The 15,058-nt window shown below is 39.5% G+C and overlaps 1 protein-coding gene across 5 annotated transcripts in view; it reads left to right on the top strand.

Moving 5' to 3' along the window:
* The window catches only part of LOC109547086 (RNA/RNP complex-1-interacting phosphatase), a 34,072-nt gene extending 20,330 nt beyond the window's left edge, over window positions 1-13,742 (top strand). For 2 of the 5 annotated variants that reach the window (XM_073791234.1, XM_033838220.2), the window contains 4 exons: window positions 2,089-2,135; window positions 2,751-2,826; window positions 3,049-3,237; window positions 13,245-13,742. In XM_073791234.1, the coding sequence (XP_073647335.1) occupies window positions 2,089-2,135; window positions 2,751-2,826; window positions 3,049-3,237; window positions 13,245-13,440 (508 nt within the window). In that variant the 3' untranslated portion in view covers window positions 13,441-13,742. Of the gene's footprint in view, window positions 1-2,088; window positions 2,136-2,750; window positions 2,827-3,020; window positions 3,238-13,244 lie in introns of those variants that run through there. The other 3 variants (XM_073791235.1, XM_033838222.2, XM_073791236.1) reach the window with 2 other exon arrangements.
* The last annotated feature ends 1,316 nt before the right edge of the window (window positions 13,743-15,058 follow it).

Below are 15,058 nucleotides of genomic sequence, written 5' to 3' on the forward strand. Positions count from 1 at the left end.
AACATTGGGGTGCATACGTCTTTTTGAATTATGGTTTTCTCTGGGTATATGCCCAGCAGTGGGATTGCTGAGTCATGGTAATTCTATTTTTACTTTTTAAGGAACCTCCATACTGTTCTCCATAGTGGCTGTATCAGTTTACATTCCCACCAGCAGTGCAAGAGTGTTCCCTTTCCTCACACCCTCTCTCGCATCTGTTGTTTGTAGATTTTCTGATGATGCCCATCTAACCGGTGTAAGGTGATACCTCATTGTAGTTTTGATTTGCATTTCTTTAATAATTAGTGATGTTGAGCAGCTTTTCATGTGCCCTGTGGCCATCTGTATGTCTTCTTTGGAGAAATGTCTATTTAGGTCTTCTGCCCATTTTTTGATTGGGTTGTTTGTTTTTTTAATAATGAGCTGCATGACCTATTTATATATTTTGGAGATTAATCCTTTGTCTGTTGATTCGTTTGCAAATATTTTCTCCCATTCTGAGGGTTGTCTTTTCATCTTGTTTATACTTTGCTGTGCAAAAGCTTTTAAGTTTCATTAGGTCCCATTTGTTTATTTTTTTTTTAAGGCTGCATTTTTCCTTTGCTTACTGATGAACATATAAAAGTCCGAAGTTTTTGATATTATAAAACATCAAAGTAATGAACCTTGCTGTGTGAACACCTTTGAATATATATGCTTTGTCTCAGTTAACTTCACTCAGAATGGGACTTCTGCATCAGAGTTGGTGCCCTTACGCTTTTTGTGGTTGTTGCTACACTGTACCAATTTATGGTTGTTCATGCAGGAAATACTTATTGAGCATGTGTTATGTTTAAGCACTGTGCTGGGGGCTAGCAAAAAGACTTGTGACATTTTGTGAGTAAAGAGACTTGACCTGCCCTTTGTGAATTCTAACAGTCCAGAGAGGGAATAGATATTCAAGAATCATACTCTGCATGTAGAATTACAACTCTGACAAGTGCCAAGGAGAGGAACATAGTACCATGAGAGCATATTTTAGGGAGGATTTGATCTCATCATGGAGATTAGAGAAGGTTTATTTAGGGATGTTTCAGCTGATATCTGAAGGATGAGTAGGTATTAAGCAGATAGGGACGTTGGAGAGAGATTTCTGAGCATAAGGAATAGCAAAAGACCCTATAAGAGGAAAGCATATGGTGTGTTGGAGGAACTGGCCAGGAAGGTGGGGCTGTTGGGGGAGCATGTGATTATAATGGAGCTACAAGTGTGGGCAGGAGCTCGATTGTGCAGGCTTATGTTTAAGGTTTCAGACTTTAATAGAAAACCATTGAACTTTTTTTGTTGAAGGTGAGTGTGTGGAACATACCCAATTGCATTTTCAACCTATCATTTTGCTACCGAGTGGAGAATACACCGCAGGGAGAAAGTGGAAGCGAGGAAACAAGTTAGGAGACTTTTGTAGAAATTGGGCATAATGGTGGCTTGGACCAGGGTATGGTGGTCATTTTGGTGGAAAGATGTGGACAGATTCTAGAGGTATGTAGGCAGTATCATTGTTAGCACTGGTGGTGGGTTGAGGATGAGGGCGAGGGAGAAATAGCTGTCAGTGATGGTGATTCCTAAGTTTCTGGCTCCTATGGTTGGTTAGATAGGGTTTTTTAGATATGATGTTAATATTTATCCTAATTTGTCTATTGTTATTTGTTGGTTCTTGATGAATACTCTGTCATATTAAGTCTCCTGTTTTGAGTGTACAAAGCATTTTGATCAAAACTGAGTGTTAAAAAAAAAAACAAAACTGAGTGTTGTATGTTATCAGATAACTTTTTAACATCTGCCAGTTTGGTCATGTATTTTATTCTCTTTCATTTATTAATTAAATTATTGTATTAATGTAAATAATTATATTAATAGATTTTCTAAAGTTGTGTTATCCTTGCATCCTTGGAATAAAGCCTTTTTGTAATCATGGTATATATCATTCTTTAATAATTATTGATTAGATGTGCTGATACTTTCTTAGGATTTTTATATCTATATTTGTAAAGCGAAATTGGACCTTTTTTGCAAAACCTTGATTTTCTTTTCTTTTTATTTACAAATGACTCGAATTTTGTTGTTTTGTAGATATTTGATTGATGTAGAAGGCATGTGGCCAGATGATGCAATTGAATGTAAGTATAAGGGTTGTCACTACTTTTCCGTTTTTATAAAATTTGAAGGTAGAAGTGTAGGGGAATTTCTTAAGTTTTGGAAAAAGAGAAAAGTTTGTAATTCATTTGTTCAGACATAAGATAACCGTTTACCAAAAGTTTTGAAAGGGATGTATCTGGAAATAGCGAGATATAACAGCCTGAATAATTAGTCAGTAGATTTCAGCATTTTTTTTCTTTTTTTAATTTATTTAATTAATTTATTTATTTTTGGCTGCATTGGGTCTTCGTTGCTGTGCGGGCTTTCTCTAGTTGCAGCGAGCGGGGGCTACTCTTTGTTGCGGTACGCGGGCCTCCCATTGCAGTGGCTTCTCGTTGAGGAGTATGGGCTCTAGGCACACAGGCTTCAGTAGTTGTGGCACGTGGGCTTCAGTAGTTGTGGTGCATGGGCTTAGTTGCTCCGTGGCATGTGGGATCTTCCCAGACCAGGGCTCGAACCCCTGTCCACTGCATTGGCAGGTTGATTCTTAACCACTGTGCCACCAGGGAAGTCCCTGGATTTCATCTTTAATCTGCTTTCTCTGGGAAAGATTTGCTTTTTGTACAGTTATCTCTAACAATTCATCCGTTCCTCAGTATTCAATAGGAGCCGTGGACATTGCTTAGAAAGACAAAACTACATTGAAGACCTTCGGAATGGTCCCATCAGAAAGTAAGTTGCATTTTATATGTGATATTTGTGGTTAGGAAGATCTATTTTTATATAATTTAAGCTGCACATATCCCTTCTTCTTATAGCTTGTTTACTTGCTCGAGGAAGCCTAAACAAATAGGAATGGGGGGAGGATGGAATTGTTATTTTCACGGGCCAAAATATAGTCACTAAATTGGCTACTGAATTTGCAGACCAGTAATATTTTGTGGAAACATTCTGTTTGAGGAATCGGGATTCCAGTGTATCCAGAACAAGTGGTTTTGAAGACTCAGCGCGTATGATGGAACCAGTTCACACAGCTAATAAGTCTGTTAACCAAGGACTGAAGTATAACCTACATCAGACCCCAGGTTACCCAACATCTCGGCATTTCCGTACCCAGACCCAAGATTCGCAGCAATCAGAAAGGTATCTCTGCTTTCCCTTTTTCTAGAATTGAAATAGAAATTAATATTATAAATTAGTGCAAACACATTATAATGTGAAGAACTGGTGTTTTCTTGCTGATCAGTGTCAACCAGGAGGTATTGTTTGTTCCATATTTTGCATTTAGGGCTGGAAAATCAAGTACAGGAGGGGGAATAGGTGATTTTTCAGAGGCAGTTGGGAAGAGGACTTAGAAATTTTCATTGATTCTTAAACTTAGTTTAAGCCAATAATTTGATGTGAGTGTCAGAAAGGATCTTACATTCTTAGGCTGCAGTAATAGTGGTATAGTTTTCAGAATAAAGAAGGTTGCTTTATTTAAAGAGTAAATACAAATTATAGGGAAAATGGTAAAATTCCAGTAGAGAAACTTGCAAAGGGGTTGAACATATAAATCACAAACATACTTTTACATGGGAAACAGGAAAAACCTCAGTACAATTAAACAATACTTTTTGCTATTTTGCTATTAATTTAGCAAGTTTTTGACAAGGTAGTCCAGTGTATTGATTGTCAGGCTGGACTTGGGTTTGCATCCTGGCTCTGCTGTTCACCCTGTATGTGATCTTTTTTTTTTTTTTAACATCTTTATTGGAGTATAATTGCTGCAATGAACATTCTGGTACACGACTCTTTTTGAATTATGGTTTTCTCAGGGTATATGCCCAGTAGTGGGATTGCTGGGTCATAGGGTAGTTCTATTTGTAGTTTTTTAAGGAACCTCCATACTGTTCTCCATAGTGGCTGTACCAATTCACCCTCCCACCAGCAGTGCAAGAGTGTTCCCCTTTCTCCACACCCTCTCCAGCATTTATTGTTTCTAGATTTTTTGATGATGGCCATTCTGACCAGTGTGAGATGATATCTCATTGTAGTTTTGATTTGCATTTCTCTAATGATTAGTGATGTTGAGCATTCTTTCATGTGTTTGTTGGCAGTCTGTATATCTTCTTTGGAGAAATGTCTATTTAGGCCTTCTACCCAATTTTGGATTGGGTTGTTTTTTTCTTATTGCGCTGCATGAGCTGCTTATAAATTTTGGAGATTAATCCTTTGTCAGTTGCTTCATTTGCAAATATTTTCTCCCATTCTAAGGGTTGTCTTTTGGTCTTTTTTTTTTTTCTTTTTTGTTACATCTTTATTGGACTACAATTGCTTTACAATGGTGTATTAGTTTCTGCTTTATAACAAAGTGAATCAGTTATACATATACATATGTTCCCATATCTCTTCCCTCTTACGTCTCCCTCCCTCCCACCCTCCCTACCCCACCCGTCCAGGCAGTCACAAAGCACTGAGCTTGATCTCCCTGTGCTATGCAGCTGCTTCCCACTAGCTATCTGTTTCACGTTTGGTAGTGTATATATGTCCATGCCTCTCTCTCACTTTGTCACAGCTTACCCCTCCCCCTCCCCATATCCTCAAGTCCATTCTCTAGTAGGTCTGTGTCTTTATTCCTGTCTTACCTCTAGGTTTTTCATGACATTTTTTTCTCTTCAATTCCATATATATGTGTTAGCATACGGTATTGTCTTTCTCTTTCTGACTTACTTCACTCTGTATGACAGACTCTAGGTCTATCCACCTCATTACAAATAGCTCAATTTCGTCTCTTTTTATGGCTGAGTAATATTCCATTGTATATATGTGCCACATCTTCTTTATCCATTCATCTGATGATGGACACATAGGTTGTTTCCATCTCCGGGCTATTGCAAATAGAGCTGCAATGAACATTTTGGTACATGACTCTTTTTGAATTATGGTTTTCTCAGGGTATATGCCCAGTAGTGGGATTGCAGGATCATATGGTAGTTCTATTTGTAGTTTTTTATTTTTTATTTTTTTATTTTTTATTTTTGTGATACAAGGGCCTCTCACTGTTATGGCCTCTCCCGTTGCAGAGCACAGGCTCCGGACGTGCAGGCTCAGCGGCCATGGCTCATAGGCCCAGCCGCTCCACGGCATGTGGGATCTTCCCGGACTGGGACATGAACCCGTGTCCCCTGCATCGGCAGGCGGGCTCTCAACCACTGCGCCACCAGGGAAGCCGCTATTTGTAGTTTTTTAAGGAACCTCCATACTGTTCTCCACAGTGGCTGTATCAATTCACATTCCCACCAACAGTGCAAGAGGGTTCCCTTTTCTCCACACCCTCTCCAGCATTTATTGTTTCTAGATTTTTTGATGATGGCCATTCTGACTGGTGTGAGATGATATCTCATTGTAGTTTTGATTTGCATTTCTCTAATGATTAATGAAGTTGAGCATTCTTTCATGTGTTTGGTGGCAGTCTGTATATCTTCTTTGGAGAAATGTCTATTTAGGTCTTCTATCCATTTTTGGATTGGGTTGTTTGTTTTTTTGTTATTGAGCTGCATGAGCTGCTTATAAATTTTGGGGATTAATCCTTTGTCAGTTGCTTCATTTGCAAATATTTTCTCCCATTCTGAGGGTTGTCTTTTGGTCTTGTTTATGGTTTCCTTTGCTGTGCAGAAGCTTTGAAGTTACATTAGTTCCCATTTTTAAATTTTTGTTTTTATTTCCATTTCTATAGGAGGTGGGTCAGAAAGGATCTTGCTGTGATTTAGGTCATAGAGTGTTCTGCCTATGTTTTCCTCTAAGAGTTTGATAGTTTCTGGCCTTACATTTAGGTCTTTAATCCATTTTGAGCTTATTTTTGTGTATGGTGTTAGGGATTTGATCTAATCTCATACTTTTTTTTTTTTTTTTTTTTGGGGTACACGGGCCTCTCACTGTTGTGGCGTCTCCTGTTGCGGAGCACAGGCTCCAGACGCGCAGGCTCAGCGGCCATGGATCACAGGCCTAGCCGCTCCGCGGCATGTGGGATCTTCCCAGACTGGGGCACGAACCCGTGTCCCCCGCATCGGCAGGCAGATTCTCAACCACTGCGCCACCAGGGAAGCCCTAATCTCATTCTTTTAATTGTACCTGTCCAGTTTTCCCAGCACCACTTATTGAAGCGGCTGTCCTTTCTCCACTGTACATTCCTGCCTCCTTTATCAAAGATAAGGTGACCATATGTGCGTGCGTTTATCTCTGGGCTTTCTATCCTGTTCCATTGATCTATCTTTCTGTTTTTGTGCCAGTACCATACTGTCTTGATTACTGTAGCTTTGTAGTATAGTCTGAAGTCAGGGAGCCTGATTCCTCCAGCTCCGTTTTTCATTCTCAAGATTGCTTTGGCTATTCGCGGTCTTTTGTGTTTCCATACAAATTGTGAAATTTTTTGTTCTAGTTCTGTGAAAAATGCCAGGGTAGTTTGATAGGGATTGCATTAAATCTGTAGATTGCTTTGGGTAGTAGAGTTATTTTCACAATGTTGATTCTTCCAATCCAAGAACATGGTATATCTCTCCATCTATTTGTATCATCTTTAATTTCTTTCATCAGTGTCTTATAATTTTCTGCATACAGGTCTTTTGTCTCCTTAGGTAGGTTTATTCTTAAATATTTTATTCTTTTTGTTGCAGTGGTAAATGGGAGTGTTTTCTTGATTTCACTTTCAGATTTTTCATCATTAGTGTATAGGAATGCCAGAGATTTCTGTGCATTTATTTTGTATCCTGCTACTTCACCAAATTCATTGATTAGCTCTAGTAGTTTTCTGGTAGCATCTTTAGGATTCTCTATGTATAGTATCATGTCATCTGCAAACAGTGACAGCTTTACTTCTTTTCCAATTTGGATTCCTTTTATTTCCTTTTCTTCTCTGATTGCTGTGGCTAAAACTTCCAAAACTATGTTGAATAAGAGTGGTGAGAGTGGGCAACCTTGTCTTGTTCCTGATCTTAGTGGAAATGCTTTCAGTTTTTCACCATTGAGGACGATGTTGGCTGTGGGCTTGTCATATATGGCCTTTATTATGTTGAGGAAAGTTCTCTCTATGCCTACTTTCTGCAGGGTTTTTATCATAAATGGGTGTTGAATTTTGTCAAAAGCTTTCTCTGCATCTATTGAGATGATCATATGGTTTTTCTCCTTCAGTTTGTTAATATGGTTTATCACATTGATAGATTTGCGTATATTGAAGAATCCTTGCATTCCTGGAATAAACCCCACTTGATCATGGTGTATGATCCTTTTAATGTGCTGTTGGATTCTGTTTGCTAGTATTTTGTTGAGGATTTTTGCATCTATGTTCATCAGTGATATTGGCCTGTAGTTTTCTTTCTTTGTGACATCCTTGTCTGGTTTTGGTATCAAGGTGATGGTGGCCTCGTAGAAGGAATTTGGGAGTGTTCCTCCCTCTGCTATATTGTGGAAGAGTTTGAGAAGGATAGGTGTTAGCTCTTCTCTAAATGTTTGATAGAATTCGCCTGTGAAGCCATCTGGTCCTGGGCTTTTGTTTGTTGGAAGATTTTTAATCACAGTTTCAATTTCAGTGCTTGTGATTGGTCTGTTCATATTTTCTATTTCTTCCTGATTCAGTCTTGTCAGGTTGTGCATTTCTAAGAATTTGTCCATTTCTTCCAGGTTGTCCATTTTATTGGCATAGAGTTGCTTGTAGTAATCTCTCATGATCTTTTGTATTTCTGCAGTGCCAGTTGTTACTTCTTCTTTTTCATTTCTAATTCTATTGATTTGAGTCTTCTCCCTTTTTTTCTTGATGAGTCTGGCTAATGGTTTATCAATTTGGTTTATCTTCTCAAAGAACCAGCTTTTAGTTTTATTGAACTTTGCAGTCGTTTCCTTCATTCCTTTTTCATTTATTTCTGATCTGATCTTCATGATTTCTTTCCTTCTGCTAACTTTGGGGTTCTTCTTGTTCTTCTTTGTCTAATTGCTTTAGGTGCAAGGTTAGGTTGTTTATTCAAGATGTTTCCTGTTTCTTAAGGTAGGATTGCATTGCTATAAACTTCTCTCTTAGAACTGCTTTTGCTGCATCCCATAGATTTTGGGTCATCGTGTCTCCATTGACATTTGTTTCTAGGTATTTTTTAATTTCCTCTTCGATTTCTTCAGTGATCACCTCGTTATTAAGTAGTGTATTGTTTAGCCTCCATGTGTTTGTATTTTGTACAGATCTTTTCCTGTAATTGATATCTAGTCTCATAGCGTTGTGGTCGAAAAAGATACTTGATACAATTTCAATTTTCTTAAATTTACCAAGGCTTGATTTTTGACCCAAGATATGATCTATCCTGGAGAATGTTACATGAGCACTTGAGAAAAATGTGTATTCTGTTGTTTTTGGATGGAATGTCCTATAAATATCAATTAAGTCCATCTTGTTTAATGTATCATTTAAAGCTTGTGTTTCCTTATTTATTTTCATTTTGGATGATCTGTCCATTGTTGAAAGTGGGGTATTAAAGTCTCCTACTATGAATGTGTTACTGTCGATTTCCCCTTTTATGGCTGTTAGTATTTGCCTTATGTATTGAGGTGCTCCTATGTTGGGTGCATAAATATTTACAATTGTTATATCTTCTTCTTGGATCGATCTCTTGATCATTATGTAGTGTTCTTCTTTGTCTCTTGTAATAGTCTTATTTTAAAGTCTATTTTGTCTGATATGAGAATTGCTACTCCAGCTTTCTTTTGGTTTCCATTTGCATGGAATATCTTTTTCCATCCCCTTACTTTCAGTCTGTATGTGTCTCTAGGTCTGAAGTGCACCTCTTGTACCCAGCAAATATATGGGTCTTGTTTTTGTTATCCATTCAGGCAATCTGTGTCTTTTTGTGGGAGCATTTAGTCCATTTACATTTAAGGTAATTATCGATATGTATGTTCCTATTCCCATTTTCTTAATTGTTTTGGGTTCGTTATTGTAGATCTTTTCCTTCTCTTGTGTTTCTTGCCTGGAGAAGTTCATTTAGTAGTTGTTGTAAAGCTGGTTTGGTGGTGCTGAACTCTCTCAGCTTTTGCTTGTCTGTAAAGCTTTTAATTTCTCCATCCAATCTGAATGAGATCCTTGCTGGGTAGAGTAATCATGGTTGCAGGTTCTTCTCCTTCATCACTTTAAATATGTCCTGCCAGTCCCTTCTGGCTTGCAGAGTTTCTGCTGAAAGATCAGCTGTTAACCTTATGGGGATTTGCTTGTGTGTTATTTGTTGTTTTTCCCTTGCTGCTTTTAATATGTTTTCTTTGTATTTAATTTTTGACAGTTTGATTAATATGTGTCTTGGCGTATTTCTCCTTGGATTTATCTTGTATGGGACTCTCTGTGCTTCCTGGACTTGATTAACTATTTCCTTTCCCATATTAGGGAAATTTTCAACTATAATCTCTTCAAATATTTTCTCAGTCCCTTTCTTTTTCTCTTCTTCTTCTGGATCCCCTATAATTCGAATGTTGGTGCATTTAATGTTTTCCCAGAAGTCTCTGAGACTGTCCTCAATTCTTTTCATTCTTTTTTCTTTATTCTGCTCTGCAGTAGTTATTTCCACTATTTTATCTTCCAGGTCACTTATCCGTTCTTCTGCCTCAGTTATTCTGCTATTGATCCCATGTAGAGTATTTTTAATTTCATTTATTTTGTTGCTCATCATTGTTTGTTTCCTCTTTAGTTCTTCTAGGTCCTTGTTAAATGTTTCTTGCATTTTGTCTGTTCTATTTCCAAGATTTTGGATCATCTTTACTATCATTATTCTGAATTCTTTTTCAGGTAGATTGCCTATTTCCTCTTCATTTGTTAGGTCTGGTGTGTTTTTATCTTGCTCCTTCATCTGCTGTGTTTTTCTGTCTTCTCATTTTGCTTATCTTGCTGTGTTTGGGGTCTCCTTTTTGCAGGCTGCAGGTTCGTAGTTCCCATTGTTTTTTGTGTCTGTCCCCAGTGGCTAAGGTTGATTCAGTGGGTTGTGTAGGCTTCCTGATGGAGGGGACTAGTGCCTGTGTTCTGGTGGATGAGGCTGGATCTTGTCTTTCTGGTGGGCAGGTCCACGTCTGGTGGTGTGTTTTGGGGTGTCTGTGGACTTATTATGATTTTAGGCAGCCTCTCTGCTAATGGGTGGGGTTGTGTTCCTGTCTTGCTAGTTGTTTGGCATAGGATGTCTAGCACTGTACCTTGTTGGTCGCTGAGTGAAGCTGGGTGCTGGTGTTGAGATGGAGATATTTGGGAGATTTTCGCCGTTTGATATTATGTGGAGCTGGGAGGTCTCTTGTGGACTAGTGTCCTGAAGTTGGCTCTCCCACCTCAGAGGCACAGCACTGACTCCTGGCTGGAGCACCAAGAGCCTTTCACCCACACAGCTCAGAATAAAAGGGAGAAAAGTAGAAAGAAAGAAGGGAGGGTGGGAGGAGGGAAGGAAGGAAGAAAAGAAAGAAAGAAGATAAAGTACAATAAAATAAAGTAAGATAAAATATAATAAAGTTATAAAAATAAAAAAATAATTAAGAGAAGAAAAGAAAAAATAACGGACGGATAGAACCCTAGGACAAATGGTGGAAGCAAAGCTATACAGACAAAATTTCTCACAGAAGCATACTCCTACACACTCACAAAAAGAGGAAAAGGGGAAAAAATCATAAATCTTGCTCTCAAAGTCCACCTCCTCAATTTGGGATGATTCGTTGTCTATTCGTGTATTCCACAGATGCAGGGTCCATCAGGTTGATTGTGGAGCTTTAATCTGCTGCTTCTGAGGCTGCTGGGAGAGATTTCCCTTTCTCTTCTTTGTTCTCACAGCTGGCAAGGGCTCAGCTTTGGATTTGGCCCTGCCTCTGTGTGTAGGTCGCCGTAGGGCGTCCGTTCTTCGCTCAGACAGGATGGGGTTAAAGGAGCCGCTGAATCGGGGGCTCTGGCTCACTCAGGCTGGGGGGAGGGAGGGGCACGGAGTGCGGGGCGAGCCTGCGGCGGCAGAGGCCAGCGTGACGTTGCACCAGCCTGAGGCGTGCCGTGCGTTCTCGGGGGGGGGGGGGGGGGGGGGGGGTTGTCGCTGGATCCCAGGACCCTGGCAGTGGCGGGCTGCACAGTCTCCCCGGAAGTGGGGTGTGGATAGTGACCTGTGCTCGCACACAGGCTTCTTGGTGGTGGCAGCAGCAGCCTTAGCGTCTCATGCCAGTCTCTGGGGCCCGCGCTTTTAGCCTCGGCTTGCGCCCATCTCTGGAGCTCCTTTAAGCAGCGCTCTTAATCCCCTCTCCTCGTGCACCAGGAAACAAAGAGGGAAGAAAAAGTCTCTTGCCTCTTCGGCAGCTCCAGACTTTTACCCGGACTCCCTCCCAGCTAGCCATGGTGCACTAACCCCCTGCAGGCTGTGTTCACGCTGCCAACCCCAGTCCTCTCCCCTCGCTCTGACCGAAGCCCGAGCCTCAACTCTCAGCCCCGCCTGCCCCGGCGGGTGAGCAGACAAGCCTCTTGGGCTGGTGAGTGCCGGTCGGCCCTGATCCTCTGTGCGGGAATCTCCCCGCTTTGCCTTCCACACCCCTGTTGCTGTGCTCTCCTCCGTGGCTCCGAAGCTCCCCCCTCCGCCACACGCAGTCTCCACCCACGAAGGGACTTCCTCGGGTGTGGAAATCTTTCCTCTTTCACAGCTCCCTCCCACCGGTGCAGGTCCCATCCCTATCCTTTTGTCTCTGTTTATTCTTTTTTCTTTTGCCCTACCCAGGTATGTGGGGGGTTTCTTGCCTTTTGGGAGGTCTGAGGTCTTCTGCCAGCGTTCAGTAGGTGTTCTTTAGGAGTTGTTCCACGTGTAGATGTATTTCTGGTGTATCTGTGGGGAGGAAGGTGATCTCTGCGTCTTACTCTTCCGCCATCTTCCCAGAAGCCCCCCTGTATATGCTCTTGAGTAAGATCTCTAAATTCCTATTTTATTATCAGTTAGATGGAAATTTTAATAATATTATAAATAAAATTTTAATAACATATACCTTGGGATTGTTGTAGATTATTACATGAGTTAATAAAGTACTTTAGCACATTGTAAACTTTCAGTTTTCAAAAAGATATTTTGGCATTTTTAGCAGATGTAAACATTTCAAAAAGGTTGCTTGTATTGCCAGGGCACTAAAAAATGGTATAGCCCTTTTGAAACATAACTGTAATAGCCATAAAAATGTTCATACCTGGTAATTCCACCATGAGGTTACAGAAATACTTAAAAATATGGAAAAATCTACGTGCATTTAATCATTCAGCACATTTCTCAAACTCCCTACTATGTATCAGACTCTGGACTAGATGCTTAGGATACAGTTGTATATGTTCTGGGATGTTAATCTCAGCATTATTTACAGTAGTGGAAAAATTGGTAGCAGCTTGCATTTCTAATGATGAAGAATAGCTAAGTAAATTATTATATCCATACTATGATATTTTATAAAACCATTGAAAGTGATAGCTTACTTATGATAAGTGAAAATAATAGGTTATGATTCAGCAGTCAAAAAAAGATGCTAGGGGGAAAAAGACCAAAAGTAAATATTAACCAGTTGACTTAGATTAAGTGGGATTGAGGGATTTTTGGGGGTGTTTGCTTTTCTCAGATTTCCAAATTTTCTTTTGTATGATTGTATTAGATTTACTGATGTTGCTTTTGAAACAATTAAATTTTAATTTTCCAAATTTGCTGCATGTGCCAAGGTTAGAATTTCTACATTTTATAATTAATTTATATATGTATTTACTTATGAAGTGAAAGTAGGTTCCTGGTTTCAAAAATAAATAGCTTATTCTGTTTCATGTCAACCCTGCCACACTTGGAGAGAATGTATCTGATTAGAATAGTATGGGCATTTATAGGGAAAGATGGAAAGGCTTCTGGGAACCTACAGTGTGCCAAGGCATTGTGGTGGGTAATTGAAGTATATCATCTTAATTTACCTTCAAAACAATCCATGAAGATGGAAGGTATTATTAGCTCTATTTTATAAAGAACTACGAAATCCAAAGATTAAGCAATTTTATCTGCTAAAATCACGCAGGTAGAAAACAGTAGAACCAGAGTATCTATGTATAATTTTATAAAGCTTATTATATATATTTATTAAACTAATAATGGTGTATTACTTTTGTTTTGTTTAAGAAAATTTTCACAGAATCAGAACATTTACCAGAGAGGCCATATTCCTCCTCCTGGTCCCCACGGAGAGGACTGTTTACACAGGAGGTACTCTTGGAATGTAAAGCCAAATGGCAGTCAAGCAGCGCAGAACAGAAGGTGGTATCCTGGCAGTTACTACAGACTACCCTATCCAACCTATTATAGATGGACCAAGTGACACAAGCCTGGAAACACACCCTGGAAATCTACCTGGAGACAGAACAGGACCGAAGACAGCCAGAGTGACTTTTTATAAAATCAGGTCAAATGAGGTTTACAATCTATTTTAGTGCTCCCTTATGTGTTCAAGCTTAAGGAAAAATTATATTGATACTTAGCTCCGCTGGTAAATTTGCAGTATTTACAACAGTGAAGGAAATAATCTGTCATTCCAGTCTTAAATTTTTTTAAAGGAGGATGATATTTTAGAACTGGTAAAAGTAATAAAGAACATCCCTTGTAAATTATTTTTAAAAATTCTATCTTCCTTTTCTGGTGTATTTCCTTCTGACTAGACTTGTAATGTTAGTGTGTGTGTGTGTGTGTGTGTGTGTATGTGTGTGTGTATGTATGTGTGTGTGTGCAGAAAATTTATAGTGTTTTTGTCATGTTCTGTTATTACCCAATCATCAGGGTATCTCCCCCCCACCACCCTGGCCCCAAACTGTTCAAGATTTCTATTAAAATCTACCTAGGAGATAATCTCTTTAGAACCTAATCACTATCTGTAATTAGTTGTAGTATTTTTGTGATTAGACATTTCTTTCTTTTGGCAGTCTATTGTTGGATTTGACCAATTTCCTTTCACTGAATTGTCAGATACGCCATCTAACACTGGATAAACTTTTAGGGATTGATTGTCAATTGAGCAGGAGAGACAAACTGATAAGCGTAAATGCTAAATGCTGGGTAATTTACCTGACAGGGTAATTGTTATCAACTGTGTGGAGCTACTCAGAAAACTTGAAAACTTTTATAGACTATAAATGTTGCTTGATGAACAGAATAGGGTGCGACATTTAAAGCCTGGAATATCTGGGGAGACTTGCATAGCTCCTTGTGTTGTTGCTTCTTTGTTGAACGTAACCTGCTGCAGTCTTTCTCCACTTGCCTCTCACAGTGGAATGGTGCCTTGACCTTGACTTTTTCTAAGTTGCCCCTTCTGCTAGTTTACCTCTGGAACACACAGCTGGATCATGTGGGAGGTGTTAATTATTTTTAGTTGCAGAGGAAGCCAGAAACCTTTGTTTGCTCAAGAAAGGGTCTAACTGTCATGACATCATAAGCCTTGGTAAATATTTGATGAATACTTGGGCAAATTGGCTTCGTTTTTTAAGTCTCTGATTTTGAAGCGTTGTATCATGGAAAGTCTGATACTGCATATGATAGTTGTTTTCTCTGTTCTGTGTTATAAATGAACATCATGTGGAACCTGACCCTAATGAAGTTCTCTAACTCAGCTACTCCCTGGTCTGTGTCTGATGAGCTCAGTCAGGTTGCTACCTTTCATCTAGGCGGTGGCTCAGAAAGTTTTTTTCTGCCAGCCACATTTAACAGAGATACAAGAGTTCTTCTTGCCAGAAGGCTGCTCTGTGGAATTTGTTCCTTCGCATACATCCTGAACTCTCCCTTGGAAAGATACTGGCGCAGCAAGACAACTGGTGAGGCAAAAAAAGAACCACCAGAGTCCAGCTAATCTAATAGTTTTAAGGAGTTCCTTGGCAAGCAGTTTCTGAGGAGGACATTGCCAGCAGAAGTGTCATCTTAAGCACTGCCACCTTTGAAAAACTTCTTTG

Source organism: Tursiops truncatus, chromosome 14 (assembly GCF_011762595.2).
Source record: "Tursiops truncatus isolate mTurTru1 chromosome 14, mTurTru1.mat.Y, whole genome shotgun sequence".
NCBI classification, from domain to species: domain Eukaryota; kingdom Metazoa; phylum Chordata; class Mammalia; order Artiodactyla; family Delphinidae; genus Tursiops; species Tursiops truncatus.